Raw genomic sequence first — 17,161 nt, 5'->3', positions numbered from 1 at the left:
TGGCCGTGGTATATCTGCTATGCCTTTGTACCTGAAGTTATATGAATTTTCTTTAATATTTACTAAATTATGTAGGAATTCTGGACTTGATTTATTTATTATTTTATATGTCTCTAATGCCATGGTTCTCAATCTTCTGATTTTTAGTGCTGGTAGCTTAGATTGTTCAAGAAGTGTATTGTAAGAGTTTGTGTAGTCGTCGTAAATAAATCTGAGTGCTCTTTCTTGTATTTTTTCTATTTTCTTTGTGTTTTGTTCACTGCAGAAGTGCCATGTAAGAGGACAGTAGCTGAGGTTTGACATGATAAATGAGTGGTATATTGTAAGTTTTGAAAGTCTGGTGAGATGAGTGCCAATTCTTTTTAAAACGTTTAGTTGTCGTGCAGCTTTTTTGCAAATATTTGAGATGTGAGTGTTGAAATCCAGTTTAAAGTCTATTGTTACACCGAGAAGTTTCACTTCGTCGTCACATTTTATGTTGAATCCATTTAGGTTGAAAGTAATATTTTGGGTGTGTGTTTTTTTGCCTATGGAAATTGCCTGGAATTTTTCTGGGTTTGCCTGCATTTTGTTGAAAGAGAACCATGAGATTAGGGAATTACTGTCTTCCTCTAAGGGTTTAATAACTGATTCCAAAGTAGTACCTGTTTTTGAGAGGGTGTTATCATCAGCATAGTTGTATAAATCACAGTGTTTGACAAAAAGAAAGATATCATTTATAAAAACATTAAATAATACAGGGCCTAGTATAGATCCCTGAGGAACACCTTTATATATATCTTGCATTTGACTGATACTCTGGCCTATTTTTACACACTGTTTTCTTGCAGTCAGATAGCTTTTGAGTAATTCCAGAGCAGATGGACTAAGGCCATATTTTTCCAATTTTAAAAGAAGTAAATCATGTGGGAGACAGTCAAAGGCTTTACTTAGGTCCATTAATATAGCCGCTAAATATTTATTGTTATCCAGTGCCTTTTTCCAATCTTCCAAAATTTTGAGTAATGTTGACTGGCAGCCATAACCAGCTCGAAATGCCGCAAGAAAATGGTCGAAAATATCATCAAAGTATTTAGTAAGTTGATTTTCTATGGCTGTTTCAAAAATTTTAGATATAGCAGGTAAAACACTAACTGGTCTATAATTACCCTTTTCAAGAACACTGTTTTTTTTGTGAACAGGTGCCACTTGGGCAATTTTTAATGAGTCTGGAAAAATGGAAGTGGATAATGATAAATTTACAAGCTGTGTGATAGGTTTAATCACTACAGGTTTAGCAGCGTGTAAAATTTTTGGTGATATACCATCTATACCAGTAGCCTTTTTAACGTTTATTTTACCAATTCTTTTAGAAACAAATTCCTCATTTATAGGCTGAAAAATAAGTTTATTTGATGTTGGAGTTTAGCATGATGTCCATTATCACTAAACTAGTATACATATTTGTTTAGGTCAAGCTGAAGAACGCCCCCGGGTGCGGGAATTTTTCGCTACATTGAAGACCCATTGGTGGCCTTCGGCTGTTGTCTGCTCTATGGTCGGGTTGCTGTTGCTTTGACACATTCCCCATTTCCATTCTCAATTTTACTCATGATACTTTCAGTACTTTATTTGAACTTTTGTTATAAAATAGTGTTTGGCGATAGATTACCGCTGAGGTATTTCTTTGACAGTTCGTACTTCATATGTTTGAAATTATTGCATGGATTAAACAATTTTGTAATTGATTGTTTTCTAGCATTTGTTTATTTTGTTTTCGTCTCTTTTGTTTGTGGTGGAGGGCTGTGTTTACCGATTTTTTTTAACAAGCAACTAATTAAACACATCAGTTAGTAAAATAAAATCAATTCTTTTATTATTACTTGATAAATACATCGAACATTCCATTTAGAATAACATAGTATTAGATACATAAACATGAGATGTGACATACACATAAAGTATTAATCGAAATATAGATGATGTCTTGTTTTGTCAAGTTAGAAAATAAAGAAATGAGATGTCTTTGCTATTTTTCTTGCATTAACATAGTGTTGTAGACATGGAGGTCTGGTGCATTAAAATTTGTACTGTTAATATTTTATGTTCAATTGAAATTCGATGAATCAAAGATACAATTGATTCATAAGATTTCATATTTTTGGTTTATACAAATAAAATGATATATATGTAACACTCAGAAACGTGTGCTTCCCCCCAAACGTGTCCGATACTCCCAAACGTGTCCACATCGACGTCACTGAACTACAAAACATGTCTAGTTGTAAGAAGGTCGTCAAAGTGTGTCAGTTGTATTATTTAAACGCCTAAACGTGTCCATTTTTAATAAACACCCAAACTTGCCCAATCCGTCAAACGTGCCCAATCCCCCAAACTTGTCCTATAATATAAAGGGAACTAAAAGATTGTTACACTGATATTCCGAAAAAATAAAACTGTCCTTTTCCGCTCCAAAAAAAAATATAATTTAATTCCGAGTTACGATTAGTGTAGATACCTAAAAACCGTAAAGTGTAAATTCTTATAACTGTACACAATTCATTTAGGCCTAATCCCAAATTCCCAGAATAATTAAGGTACAATCTAAGAGTTCCGGCAAATATTCTTCTGCATCTCATTATATAACTTATCAAAAGTATGTTGTCGTCCTGTCCATGCATGAAATATTTGCCGCTGGACGTAATGTCTCTTGTTTGCGTGTATTTAAGTGATGCTCGAAACTAAAAGTTCATAATAAAAAACCTTACTACCAGTTTATAATTTTTAGAGCTTTTTTTCCATTTTTTTGAGAGAATCAAATAGTTTCTTAGTGAAGTGAATGCATGAAATATTTGGCACTGGACTTATGACTCTTGTTTGTATGTCTTCACTTTAGTAGTGATGCTGGAAATCTAAAATTTATTAAAATACCTGATAACCAGTTTATGATTTGAATATCTTTTAAAATATCAGAACTGTTGAAAAAAAGGAAGTCAATTCTTTTAAAATCCTACCGTGCAGTATTCGCGGATTACAGCTGATTTCCTAATGCTTGCAAAGTAAAACTTTGTTTGGCTTGCTTGCTTTGTTTGTGTAATTGTTAATACAAGCTTTGTAAATAAGACTGACATCTTTAAACAATATGTATAGGCATAGTTTAACCTGAATATATTATATTTGAATTTAATTTGGTGTTATCCTATGGTAAACGCTTAATCCAACTGAACTAGAATTGTTTGTACATGTTTGTGCGCTCTAAACGAGCATAATACTTGCAACTGGACTATAAGCAATTTCAGTCAAAAGTCGATTTATATGTTACAGATTAAATTTGCAATAACAACCGGCATTGAACCAACTAATACTAATAAATGATCATTTCATCAACTGTGTCCCCCATTATAGAATTGCCGTAAACGTTATTGATTTTATTCATGTATTAGCGCTAAAAGACGTGAGACGTCCTGGCGTTAAATAGTGGACACGTTTTGGCGAATAACAATTATCGGACACGTTTGGGGGTTATACATCAGACACGTTTGGGGAATATTGGATATTACGGACACGTTTAGGGAGAATAGACACGTTTGGGGGAATCGGACACGTTTGGAGGACAGGACACGTTTGGGAGTGTTACATATATATCTGAGATCAATGCAAAAATTATGTTCTGTAAAGTGAGTTAAAAAATAAATCATCATTTAAATTAACTTTAAAAATGTGTTGGTTTTTATTAATATTAAACGGAGGACTCTATTGCTGTTTCAGTCACACTTCGGTTTAACTCCCATTACTTTGAGAAAATCTGAAGAAAAATAAAATATCATATTAGATTCATTTTAAAGACATACACTTATTCATTGTAATCGAAACATATATACGGTTTAATCAATTGTGAGTTGAATTGAAACATAATTTCTTATCACAGAGACATTTGATACAAACATAAACCAATTGCATCATTTGAGTTATAATATTTCAATCGACCATTTGTTGTAAGCGGCACCAACTTTACAGCACCAGACGCCCATATTTACAAGTAATGTTTCATGTCTCTTTTAGTTAGTGATGATTGGGACCAAAAATTCAAAACCTGACACAACCATGGAAGAGTTAGTATTATCAAAAACGAACTAAAATATAGTCAAATCCGGTAAACTAATTAGGACTTTAAACCGGGAAGATATATCCCTTAATTCAAAATGAGACATGTTTAATTCTACATTGTTATATGTTGATTAGTAAGAATATATTTTATTTTCAAGGAGCAAGCTGTGGTATTTTTGCGCTACCTTGAAGCCCATTGGTGACCTTGGTCTGTTTTCTGTTCTTTCGAAATTTTCCCATTCTCGATTCTATTCTCTTAATACATTCACATCAATTTATTTCAACTTTTATCTTAGATATCTATCAGCTCTGATCATACAGTCTCTTTCTGTAAATTGACTGTTATCAGTAATAAAAAAAACTTCTATCCAAACATAATTATAATGCAACAACGTTTGTAACGTTCATTTTGATTGGATAACGTTACTTTTTTTACATGGCATCAATTGACAAGTGATGCTATGGGACGTACGCGCAAGCGCAGACGGCATTTGACAGATTTTTATTACATGTTTTAACGTGGTTTTCTGTCAGTTTCATTAAAATGGAGATAACAATATTCAATTTTAAGCTCCGACGGCACCAATTGGGGATTTGGTGGTCGCAAATACCCGTTTACTGTCTCCGCTAACGCGTCGCCAGTAAACTTAATTTGCGACCATCAAATCCCCAATTGATGCCGTCTGAGCTTAAAATACAATACAGTTATCTCCTAAATGACCTATGTCAGATTTACAACACCTGAAAATTTTGGGTTTTTGTTGTTCCTCAATTTTATTATTGATTTTGTCTTACATGTGCTTTGATTCCTTTTTGAAACAACTGGGTAGATTTCACTCCAGATCAACCCTTTGTCTCCCATTGTATCATAACATCTGTAGTCAAAACTCCAGCGTGACGTGAAATATCATTGATAACGTATATTGACGGTTTTAGAAGGTTGTGCTCATTACACTAAAATGCTCAATAGATAAAGGCAGATGTGGTGTGAGTGCCAATGAGACAACTCTCCATCCAAATAACAATTTAAAAAAGTAAACCATTATAGGTTAAAGTACGGCCTTCAACACGGAGCCTTGGCTCACACCGAACAACAAGCTATAAAGGGCCCCAAAATTACTAGTATAAAACCATTCAAACGGGAAAACCAACGGTCTAATCTATATAAACAAAACGAGAAACGAGAAACACGTATATATTACATAAACAAACGACAACTACTGTACATCAGATTCCTGACTTAGGACAGGTGCAAACATTTGCAGCGGGATTAAACGTTTTAATGGATCCAAACCTTCTCCCTTTTCCTGAAACAATAGCATAACATCACAACATAGAAAAACATAGTTATGAGTAATAAACGATAGAATTTTGTCACCATCACGTTCTGGTTGTCCGATACAATATTGTATGTGTCTCAGCTCAATACTTACTTATGTTGTGTCGTGTGTGCTGTTGTTTGTTTGTCTTTTTCATTTTTAGCCATGGCGTTGTCAGTTTGTTTTAGATTTATGAGTTTGACTGTCCCTTTGGTATCTTTCGTCCCTCTTTTACTTGCTTTCATAGTCTAAAAACTTTTGATACCAGAATACTCGTCTTATCTGTAATAGTATCTATTGATACCAGGTGTGGATTCGCGTGGCAGCAATAGACTAACCTTGATTTGTCTACATAATAGGTATATGATATTTAAACATCGATTAACTACTGTTGCCTAAATTAAGAAAGATTCTTTTAAAATATCCCAGACATAATTGACATTAGCTAGATTTAGCACATGTTGGTCCATAGGATTTTCAACGGACGTAAACATTACAATTTTAAATTTAAAAAAATACATTGGGACTAGTTGTTTTTTTCAATTCTTTTTGTCTTTAATATTGTTTTATTTTGTTTTTGTTTCAAATCAAGTGTTTGGGCGAGAAATAACGCTCCGTCAACATTACACTAATGGACGTTTTGCTTGATATCGTGTTAAGATGATGTGAAAGATACCACAGAAACATTCAAACTTGTTAGTCAAAAATTATTAAACTTACAACGCCAAAGCTAAAAACAAAAACAACAGTATACAAAAAACAACATGGGAAACTTAAGACATGAACCCCACCAATAACTGAGGTGATCTCAGATGTTACCAATTTCTTATGTATTGAATGTACATAACCTTGTATAGTTTTTTTATAGTATGAATAAGCTTTCCAGTTTTAACAACCTACTTAAATTCATCTTAAATAGAATAACTGTATTTGCTCAACTTATACATGATCGAATTAAAAGTCTATTTGTAAACAAATGTTTGATTGTGAAAAAATATCGATTGATTACTTTGATAATCTAAACTGGAACTTTATGATTAGAACATCACATTTGTCTGAATATCTATTAAACTAATTACGCATATTATTGACATTGACCTTTTAGAGTTTAAACCGGTTCCATTCCAATTCGTTTTACTGATATGGCCTCCTTAATATCTGATATGTCAGCAACAAATAAGGGGCAATACGTTCTATCTAAAGCCCAATAGTAGCGACAGGAATCGACCGTTATAGCGTTGTACAATAAAAAAACGACGGTTTAAGAATTTATACTTTTTGCATCGGAGTTCAGCTTCAGTGTACAGATAGCATACCTTCGTATCTGATTTTACCATCTCCGTCAGTTCTTGATTGGTTTATAAAATCTTGAACTTCTTCGTCAGTCAATTTATCGCCAAATTTTCTCATCAGATACCATATTTCTACAGCACTCACATATTCTCTGTCCTTAAAAATTATATTTATAGCGTCCCTTATTTCCTCTTCATTGTCGATTTCGTTTATTTTTCTTGACATCACTGTCAGGAATTCTGGAAATTCTATCACACCATTTCCTATAAATATAGATTTCATTTAGTGCAAATGCACAGTTTACAATTACCTATGTTTTATACTTACAATAGTTATCATACACGACTAACAAAGGCCAGAGGCTCCTGATATTGGACAGGCGCAAAATTGCGGCGGGGTTAAACATGTTTTTTTAAATCTCAACCCTCCCCTTTACCTCTAACCAATGTAGAAAAAACAAACTCACTTATACGCACAGTAAAACTCAGTTCAAGAGAAGTCCGAGTCCGATGTCAGAATATTAAACATAAGAAAATGAACAAAATTACAATAATACATAAATAACAACAGACTACTAGCAGTTGCTGACATGCCAGCTCCAGACCTCAATTAAACTGATTGAAAGATTATGTCTTCATCATATGAATATCAGATACAATATTTCCTGTTAGGGGTTTAGTATTATACCATCATGGATATATGAGAAGAACATAACCCGTGTCATTCCAACAACTGGTTTTACAATAATAGTTATCAAAGGTACCAGGATTATAAGTAAGTACGTCAGACGCGCGTTTCGTCTACATAAGACTCATCAGTGACGCTCATTTCAAAATATTTATCAAGCCAAACAAGTACAAAGTTGAAGAGCATTGAGGATCCAAAATTCCAAAAAGTTGTGCCAAATACGACTAAGGTAATCTATTCCTGGGATAAGAAAATCCTTAGTTTTTTCGAAAAATTCAAAGTTTTGTAAACAGGAAATTTACAAAATGACCACATTATTGATATTCATGTCAACACTTAATCGCTTAAGTGTTGACTACTGGGCTGGTGATACCCTCGGGGACTAAACGTCCACCAGCAGTGGCATCGACCCAGTGGTGTAAATAGTTATCAAAGGTACTAGGATTATAATTTAGTACGCCAGACGCGCGTTTCGTCTACATAAAGACTCACCAGTGACGCTCATTTCAAAATATTTATAAAGCCAAACAAGTACAAAGTTGAAGAGCATAAACGGAGATCGTCATACATACTAATTAAATTATACAAGGTTTAAGTATTCAAAGGGACTTCAATTTTGAAGTTTTTGCATACCTCCTTCAATTACACACACAAATATTCAATGGGAAGAAAAAATCAAATCTAGTCCAGAAGTATCCTTATGATGTCTAAATAAATCTGTCTTTTTGTAAGATTAAAACGAACACAAACTTTAAGAAAATAGTCATTAATTTACCCAATATCGTTTCTTTTCAACAACGGAAGCCAAAAGACATGTGTTCTGTATTCGGTTTTTTTTACAATTATTTGAACTAAAAAATAAATACTGATCGGCTAATTGTCAGAAAATGCATGTTTCGAGTCTGCTGTCATAGTTTCCCTACGTACTGTAGAAAAGAGACAGATACCAAGGGTTCAATTTAAACCTATTATTAAAAGAATGACGGACTACAAAATGGCAAAAAGAAAGTAAATTGGAAAAAGAAAGTACAGAAAATAGTTAATAGAAAACTAAAGCTAACAAAAACCAACCTAAAACTGAAAGTAAATTCATGTGTGGTATTGTAATCATTACCTCAACAGTGGCATACTTCACAAAAATAATGTACACAAGTACACACCCATGATATCGCGGGTCCGTGACTGACTTAAAGTATATATCTATGCCTAAGTAATTGGTATTGTCATCTGATAAAGTCATGTCGATTATAAGATACACAGTTTTTTTTTGCTTTCAAATCTTTCTGTTTGAACCCGTCGACCTGGAACTTATCAATTATTGGTAATATTAATTATTTGGAAAACAAAAGGTCCTGGCTATCCAGGAATTGAGTATTTTTTAATCAACAGCATTGTCCTATATTAGTTATCTTAGAAAGTCTTGCTGATGGCTAAATAAAACTACAATAGGGAACAATTTGACAATGATAGAATTTAGTAGTGTCAGCCCTTTGATTATGACCCGTGTATATAGCAAAATCCTAAATACACCGTTTGGTGGTGCGCCTGTCAAATGCGGAAGTACAGATAAGGTAATAGCTAACAGGTGAATATACTATTGGTATCGGTATCGGATTCGACCCGGAACTTGTTAATTATTGGCAATATTAATTATGTGGAAAACAAAAGGGTCTGGAGTGGTGTAATTTTTAATCTACACCATTGTCCTATATTACTTCTATATAGAGTTGAATTCTTTGATTTGTCGTTTTTACCCGATGACGGCTGACAAATTGGACCTCGTAATTTTAGTATTATAGATGTATACGATTTCTTCATTTAATGGGACAAAGCGAAATCTGTATTTTTGCTATGTGATATTTTAGTCTTTTGATAAATGTATCGGCTACAATTTTATGACCCGATATCAGCAAACTGTGGTTGGGGAGTTGTAAATTCCCAGTTATTGAAATCATTTGTTTGAAAGTGTTTTGTTTTTTTGTTAACTTCAATTCTAGTTCTTTACACGTCAGTCTGATAAATTGTGTTTCTTTATGATTGAATGTGTAATAAATGTGCAATGCATCCGTGAAACCATTTGAATTCAACTAACCCACATTTACAAAAATGGATTCACTTAAATAAGTAACAGTTACAATATAACTATCGCAGCCTTTTGGTCATCAATTTTGCAATTATTTCTACCTATATGTTATATACTAAGTATTTTAAGTTTACTACGAATTTGATCTAAGGATTCTTGATTCAAATTAATTTAGAACAGCAAATTGACTTGTTTGAAAAATTAAAATAAATAAACCTTCAAATAAAACATGTACTGACCGACATGAAAGGTTAAACGCTCTCACGAGGTTCATTCTGATTACGCAATTAATAAAAAAAAAAGTAATTTTCCTGATTCTTTTTTTTTAAATAAAGGAATCGACATCGTCGATTGAAAGACATTTTTTAATGATGTCACAACTCGTTACTTATACGCTCTTTTGTATGTAATTAAGATGATAGACGAACTAAGATCATTGATATTCAAAGACAACATGTACAATGCGGCAAGAAATACGAGATGATCTTACCAGGACCATTCACAATACACAAGGAAGTATATAAGTTAAAGCCTGCTCAAATAAAACAAACTTCACTTCATAATTTGAAGGCTAGGAGATCATGTGCAACGCAAACTGTTACAAATACTTAAAACAGCACGCAGTGTAACGCGCCGGGTTTTTTTTTTCTTTCTGTTTTTTTACAAATGCAGGCAATAAACAATATTCCTCCATTTTGGACGTATTGATAAACCACACTTACCTTCAGCGTCTATTTCATTTATAATATCTTGTACTTCCCCGTCCGACGGATTCAGTCCTAAAGCCCTCATTACTGTCCCTAGCTGGTTGGTAGATATGGTTCCATTTTCATCATAGTCGAACATACTATAAGTCTTCTGGAATTCTAGAAATCAAAAGGAGAAGTAGAAGTCTAAACAACTATTATTCGAAGGTAGAAAATCAAGAGGGAGCATAAGTGTTAACCAGCTATTACTCTGAGATGTGTTCGCAAGTAGAAAAAGTAACACGAATATAGATACTGGTATCAAATCTGGATATGGTTTTATACGAAGACACGAACAAACATATAAAATCGCCGCGAAGTCATTTGAAAATGACAATAGCTGACAATACGATATGGAATTAGCTAATTATTGAAACAACTCATATGTTTTAATATAACTGTAGTAAGTGTTAAAGAAAAAACAGTTCATAATAATTTCCTTGAAATTGTTGGTTACACCATCAGAAAAAACTGAAAGAGTCACATGCATAAACCTTGTATCATATTGAGAAACACAACTTGATTCACGATTGTTACCAGTCTTTAAAAAGTAATGTTTCTTGTGAAAAAATACATGTAAGGCAATTATAAATATATTTTTACACGTCCTTATAATACGTAACCTTTTATTTCTTCGTCTGTGAGCGGCTGATGTTCATCCTATAATAGTAAATAGACACATGAAAGTAAATTAACTGAATATAGAACGCTTGTGTATTTCAGATGTGTTTATATCGATAATTTTCGGAGGACGAAAACGCATCAAGTTACACTAAAATTACCTTGACAAAAAGGCATAACCTAAAAAGTGATTCGCGCTGACCCAGCTGAAAAAATTAAATTCATATAAATACTGAATTCCGAGGAATATTGAAGACGGAATGTCCAAAATCAAATGACAAAATCAAAAGCTCAAACTCATCAAACGAATGGACAACAACTGCTATATTTTTGGCTTGGTACAGGCATTTTCTTATGTAGAAAATGGGGGATTAAACATGGTTTTAAAGCTAGCTAAACCTCTTACTTGTATGACAGTCGAATAAAGGAGTAGGTTCAGTAAGACCCCTTTTTGGCCCCAAAATACAGCAGTTTTGGAAACTTGTGAAAATGTAATCTTTAAGCTATATTTTGGAAAGTAAAATGCTTCTGCTACATAAATATTAGCTGTTTTTTACAAAACAATGCACAAATATCGCGTTCTAGCATCATTAAGTCATGCTTAAATACTGAAATCTTCAAATTTTAGCATTTTGGTTAATTTTAAGACGGTTTCCGTCTAAAATGAAAGTGGTCGCATTCGTGTTCATTCATAATATTGAAATGTAAGTTGTATTTGATGATAATACAAAATATATATAAATGTTGAGTATGAACACGGATGCGGCCACTTTCATTTTTGACAAAACCCATCTGAAAAGTTACGTTTTTTGGCATATTTGATAGATTTTTCATATTTAAGCTGGAATCAGAGCGTTTTTAATGACTAAATCAGTTAAAATCTTTCACATAAACTAATCGAATTACTTGAAATAAACACTTAAGTGTTTAAAAAGTGTCCAAAAACTTTCGTTAGATGAACCTGAAATTTGAGGCCAAAATCTGCCCTTACCGGACCTATTCCTTTCTGAAAGGAGCTTTAGTTAGCTTCCAATAAGTTGAAGGCGTGAATAATTATTAGGACACATGGAAAGGCATTGCAGCGCTGTACATTTTTTTTAATAAATGATTTCATCGTTTTAGCCAATAAAACAATGCTGTGTGAACAAGAAAACCATTTTCATTTATGGTAATTGGAATTTTTTTCTCACTCAAATCCATAGTTTTTACAGCAACATTTCTCTTACAAAAGTGAGGTTTTATAAACATATGCTTGAACTTTTCTTGGACCTGCTTATGTTCATTTATATAGAATTCAACTGAGGATATGAATTAAGGCGACAACAGAATATCGATGATCGCATCTCGTAAATGACAAATCAGGGTAACATTCCGAAACTGAAGGAATCGCATGAACTCTAAATGGACGATATGCCTGATGCGTGGACATGTAAGCGTTTGCTTCTATGCTTATATCACCCGTCATACGAAATCATACTCAGGTCAGAATGTCATAATCATTCTTAAAATTACAGATCAGACGCTTTTTTTTTTGCATTTAAAGACTTGAGATCTCGAAGATTGTTTATTCTTTCTTTTTTTATGAATCTATTGCAGTATTTGTATAAGGAGCACACCCCTGTTATATGCCAGTAATGGAGCATGTTTCAAATTCAAATTATAATGCATGTAAAAACGACTTCTATTTATGCATAACTGATTTAACTAAATCAACATAGCAAAAATGATCATATATAAAACGAATTCCAAAAAAATTCGAAAAATATATATTTTGGAATTATTTGTAAAATCTACTGTCTCTCATTTAAATCGGTATCATGAGTTAACCTCGGTCACACCTTACCAGATAGCTCCAACAGACGCTCAACTGATGACTTTTTTCAATCCGTTCATGTCCGTTAGACGTCCGTTCATATCCATTGCATGTCCGTTAAGCGTACGTTTTATCCATCGACATCCGTTCTGTCCGGTGAAAAACTTTGAGCATGTTCAAAACTTTGAACGGACGTCCAACGGATGAAATGTCCGTTGAACGTCCGTTAGTCGTCCGTTTTGTACGGTACTCGTCCGTTTCGTTTCCGTTTCGTTTCCGTTTCGTTTCCGTTTCGTTTCCGTTTCGTTTCCGTTTCGCTTCCGTTTCGTTTCCGTTTTGTATCCGTTGCGTGTTCGTTAAACATCCGTTGGAGGTCTGAAAGATAAATTCACCAACGGACTTCTACAGGACGTTTAACGGATAAAACGGATGTTGAACGGATGAGAAACGGACTCATACCGGACGTATAACGGATAAAACGGACGATGAACGGATCTGAAACGGATAAATGCCAATTAAAAATTTCGCGTCAGAAATGCCAATTATTGGTATGTCAGATTTCCTAAGGTTCATGAATTCTTATTATTAATAAACGATATTAGGCACGTCTTCACAATCAAGCAGCTCTTATTCAGGCGAGACACTGCCCTTTGGCGGAATTTTGAAGACCAAACCAAAACCAGTTACACAGAAACATTTTGACTATATATGCGATTTACATGTATTATTATTGTCGCCTTTGATTTTTCCGTATATCTTGCTCATCCGTTTTATCCGGTACGCTTCCGTTAGGTGTCTGTTTTATGCGGTACTCGTCCGTTGGATGTACGTTCGACATCCGTTCTGTCCGGTACGTGTCCGTTTCTCGTACGTTACATATCCGGTGTGTGTCCGTTATGCATCCATTACACGTCCGTTTTATTCGGTCAGTACATCAACGTACTCCCAACGGATAACAATTTTGTCAGCGGACAACTTTTATTTTCATCCGTTAGGCGTCCGTTCGTGCTTTCCGGTAAGGTGTAACCGAGGCTTAACACTTCCGTTTTAGTCATGCAACGGGTATGGACGGACGTCTAACAGACATGAATAGTTTGAAAAAAGGTTATCCGTTAGGCGTCCGTTCGAGTTATCCGGTAAGGTATGACCGAGGCTTTAGAATTTGGTTTATGTTACATGATATTTACACACGGACAACTTATTTCAATAACTTCTACTCAGAACGGTCTTTTTGAACAAATTTTAGCATTGGTCTTAATCTCAAAGAAATATACAAGTTGGGAAAGCAAAGAGGGTATCGATAGTAATTAAGCAATGTAAAAGTAAGCACATAATCTGACGTTTACGAGAGATTTAAGTAAGTATTTGATAAGTTGATCCAAACTGTTTAAGCTATCATCGATTTAGAACAAGATGATGTTTAGAACTTAACATCTTGTAAAGAAACCTGTCTTTTATTAAAAAGTGTCTGCTGACTTGTAGATATGTTTTTGACTGTTGTGACTGTTTGATTAACCCACACCAAACATCTCCCATTATTTCTTGATGTCTATTAGTGACGGCAGTATGTTGACATCCAATAGTCTTTTTAAAGTTCTTGTCAGTGATGTGTACCTTACACCTTCTTTAATTCAAATATATTCATCATTTAAAATCTTCTGCAGGTATTACAAAAGATTCATAATGAATTTTATCGTAGCTGATAACGCCCAACGTCCAACGGTATATCCAAAACAAACATCATCAATTACTATTAATTTTGGTCAGAATCAAACATATCGAAACTTTGCTAATCCCCTTGTTTTGCTCTTCTCGAAATATCCCTTTTGAACTTGAAACACTTGGTTCAATATTTATTCCTTTTAATCAAATCGCGTGCTTGTCTGGTGAGATAAACAGGTAGTTTACAAATTGATTCAGTTTATGCGGTTGTTTTTGTATAAGATTCCATTGACAACAGATAATTTTCAATCTGTCGAAGAAAATATCATAAGTTTTTAGATAGGCTAAAAGAAGTATGCTGCCTTTTGGTACATAACGTTAAAAAATATAAATGCATGTAGTATTCAGCAATCTCTGATTTATCGTTGGTTTTAGATATAAAAAAAAGTTTACAATTCATCAGTTTTGTATTCAACTTATGTTAAACTTTCCTATAGTGAAAAGTGACTCCCCTTTTATGACGGTTGCATGCAACGATCTCGACCATTATTCTACATGTGGATCTCACGCACCAGTCTTCGTTTAATGCTTATTTGTTTTTTTTTATAACCAATATGTTTGTGTGTGTTTTTAGTGTTTTTTTCCAACTGAAGTATTAACTAAAGATTCTTGGATAATAAAAAAAATGAGATTCTATTATCAACCATATTTATATATATATATAACTTATTCAAATTTTTATGCGAAAATAAGTGAAACGAACATCCAAACAATGTTACAATGTAGGCGATTATTTCATTAAACGTAATGTGTTTCTACTAATTGTTTACCATTTGGGTATACTAATATATAAAGCTTATGCCAAATTTTATCAATTTTCAAACATCATTTGATGCATACCAAGTCTCATTAAGAACTCAAAAATGGATAACTGTATAGCATACTTACCATTTTGACTAATAAATTCCATTTAAAGTTACTACAACCTTACACTACGAAATGTTAGACTTAATGTCTGTCAATTTGGATGATTTTAAATACGCATAGTATTCAAATTAACAATAGAAAACCCGTTCCGTTTTGATGAGTTAAGTGAAAAATGATACTTATGAATTATAAATTTAGAAAATGATTAGTGGTTCTATTGAATGACAAACGTCCCTCACTTTTCGCTATGATTTCTATAAATATTTAAAATGTCATGTAATATTTTGAATGGTTATGTAAATGATATACGTTTTACTTGGTAATTATATCGTATGATAGTATTCAGAATTCCGTGGTTAAATAGCCATCTAACATATCTAGTATTTCTATCAATCTTCAGGTACCTATATGTATTGAACCTGTCAAGGACTGAAAAGAGAAACGTATATCAAAAGTGTCTAATTGACTATCCAATCAATTCAACTAATAATACTATGCATATAAATAGAGAAATAAATGAGTTAGATAATAAATACAAGGTCAACATTATATATAATTGTAATCTGCCAAAAATCACTAATTTTATAGCTTCCTTGTAACTTTCAAAGAAACCAAAATAAACAGAAAGCAAATGAGTATGTGTGCAACTTAAGTATTTACGATGTAATGATCGTCGTTATTTGTAACATGCGACATAACCAGAATAAAAGGAGCTGGAGATATTACTGAAAGCCATGTTGAAAATTCCAAATTTTCAAATATACCGATTATAGATGATGAGATCCTCATAATAATAATAATAATAAGAGAACAAACAATAAAAAAAACAAGTATATTAGTTAGTCCAAAGTAGTTAACTGTTTTTTAAATTGAATTTGCGCCTTCACGCTTTTGACGGAGGCGGTAATTATAATGAATTCCCGCAATCTTCTATCATCTGAATACCAAAAGGAATCATGTAAATAACATCGACTTCGACCTTTTTCACAAGTTACAAGGATTTTCTTACCCCAGGAGTAGATTACCTTAGCCATATTTGGCACAACTTTTTGGAATTTTGGGTCCTCAATGCTCTTCAACTTTGTATTTATTTGGCTTTTTTAACTATTTTGATATGAGCGTCACTGATGAGTCTTGTGTAGACGAAACGCGCGTCTGGCGTATAAAATTATCATCCTGGTACTTTTGATAACTATTTACACCTGCATTTTACTTATTTCATCTAAAGTAGTTCACGTATTTTGCATATGCCAAATCAGATGTTCAAAAAGGTCAATTTTGAATACTGACTTTGCTATAGACTTACTCCCCCTTTTCCCCCCCTTACTTTTAAAATCAAGACAACCTCCCTATCAAGGTTTTACTTGGTAAAAGTTGCAGCCCTCTTTTTTGTCAAATACCTTAATACAATTATATTACATGAGATGGTCTAATCACATTTGACCAATAGTAGGAGCACTAAGATACCACAAAGCTGTAATATAAATCACATGTCAACAAAAACATGGTTTTCTATCATGTTTCATTACGTTGTTAGTGAGTACAATCTGTAAAGACTTTTTTTAAATAAAGCTCACGATAGTCGTCTTATTTTCTAACTTTAAATACATGTGAACAAGGCCTCTGAGTATGTAATAGGATACAATCTATATCCGATTTGAAATTTCAAAATCCTCATAAATGTTTTTCATCAGCAGTTACAATTCAACAACAAAAATTGAAAAACAAAAAAGGATATTGGATTATGTTTACTTCATAGAGGGTTAAGTCATTTTATTTGTGCCTTTCATTTGCTAATCATTTGGTATTGTCTATTGTCACAATGCTCTTCGACTCTATACTTGTTTGGCTTTCTAAATATTGTTATCTTAGTGTCATTGGTGAGTCTTGTTTAGACAAAACGCGAGTCTGGCATATCAAATTT

The 17,161-nt window shown here is 33.2% G+C and overlaps 1 protein-coding gene across 1 annotated transcript; it reads right to left on the bottom strand.

Moving 5' to 3' along the window:
* Positions 1–3,598: 3,598 nt before the first annotated feature.
* LOC143068157 (neo-calmodulin-like) lies at positions 3,599–15,363 on the bottom strand. The gene is made up of 5 exons (XM_076241977.1): positions 15,259–15,363; positions 10,838–10,874; positions 10,191–10,334; positions 6,722–6,961; positions 3,599–3,784 (listed from the first exon to the last, which is right to left on the bottom strand). Exons 1-5 carry the CDS (start codon positions 15,259–15,261, stop codon positions 3,744–3,746), a joined length of 465 nt encoding a protein of 154 aa, XP_076098092.1. The 5' UTR covers positions 15,262–15,363; the 3' UTR covers positions 3,599–3,743.
* Positions 15,364–17,161: the final 1,798 nt, after the last annotated feature.

The sequence above is a fragment of the Mytilus galloprovincialis genome, chromosome 3, assembly GCF_965363235.1.
Source record: "Mytilus galloprovincialis chromosome 3, xbMytGall1.hap1.1, whole genome shotgun sequence".
NCBI classification, from domain to species: domain Eukaryota; kingdom Metazoa; phylum Mollusca; class Bivalvia; order Mytilida; family Mytilidae; genus Mytilus; species Mytilus galloprovincialis.
This window is presented reverse-complemented; position numbering and strand designations above follow the sequence as displayed.

Excerpts from the sequence above, each read along its gene's own strand:
- LOC143068157 (XM_076241977.1), bottom strand. Across the intron at positions 10,335-10,837 it reads CACAGACGAAGAAATAAAAG|AATTCCAGAAGACTTATAGT; the intron begins GTTACGTATTAT and ends TTTGATTTCTAG. Across the intron at positions 6,962-10,190 it reads AAATGAAATAGACGCTGAAG|GAAATGGTGTGATAGAATTT; the intron begins GTAAGTGTGGTT and ends CTATATTTATAG.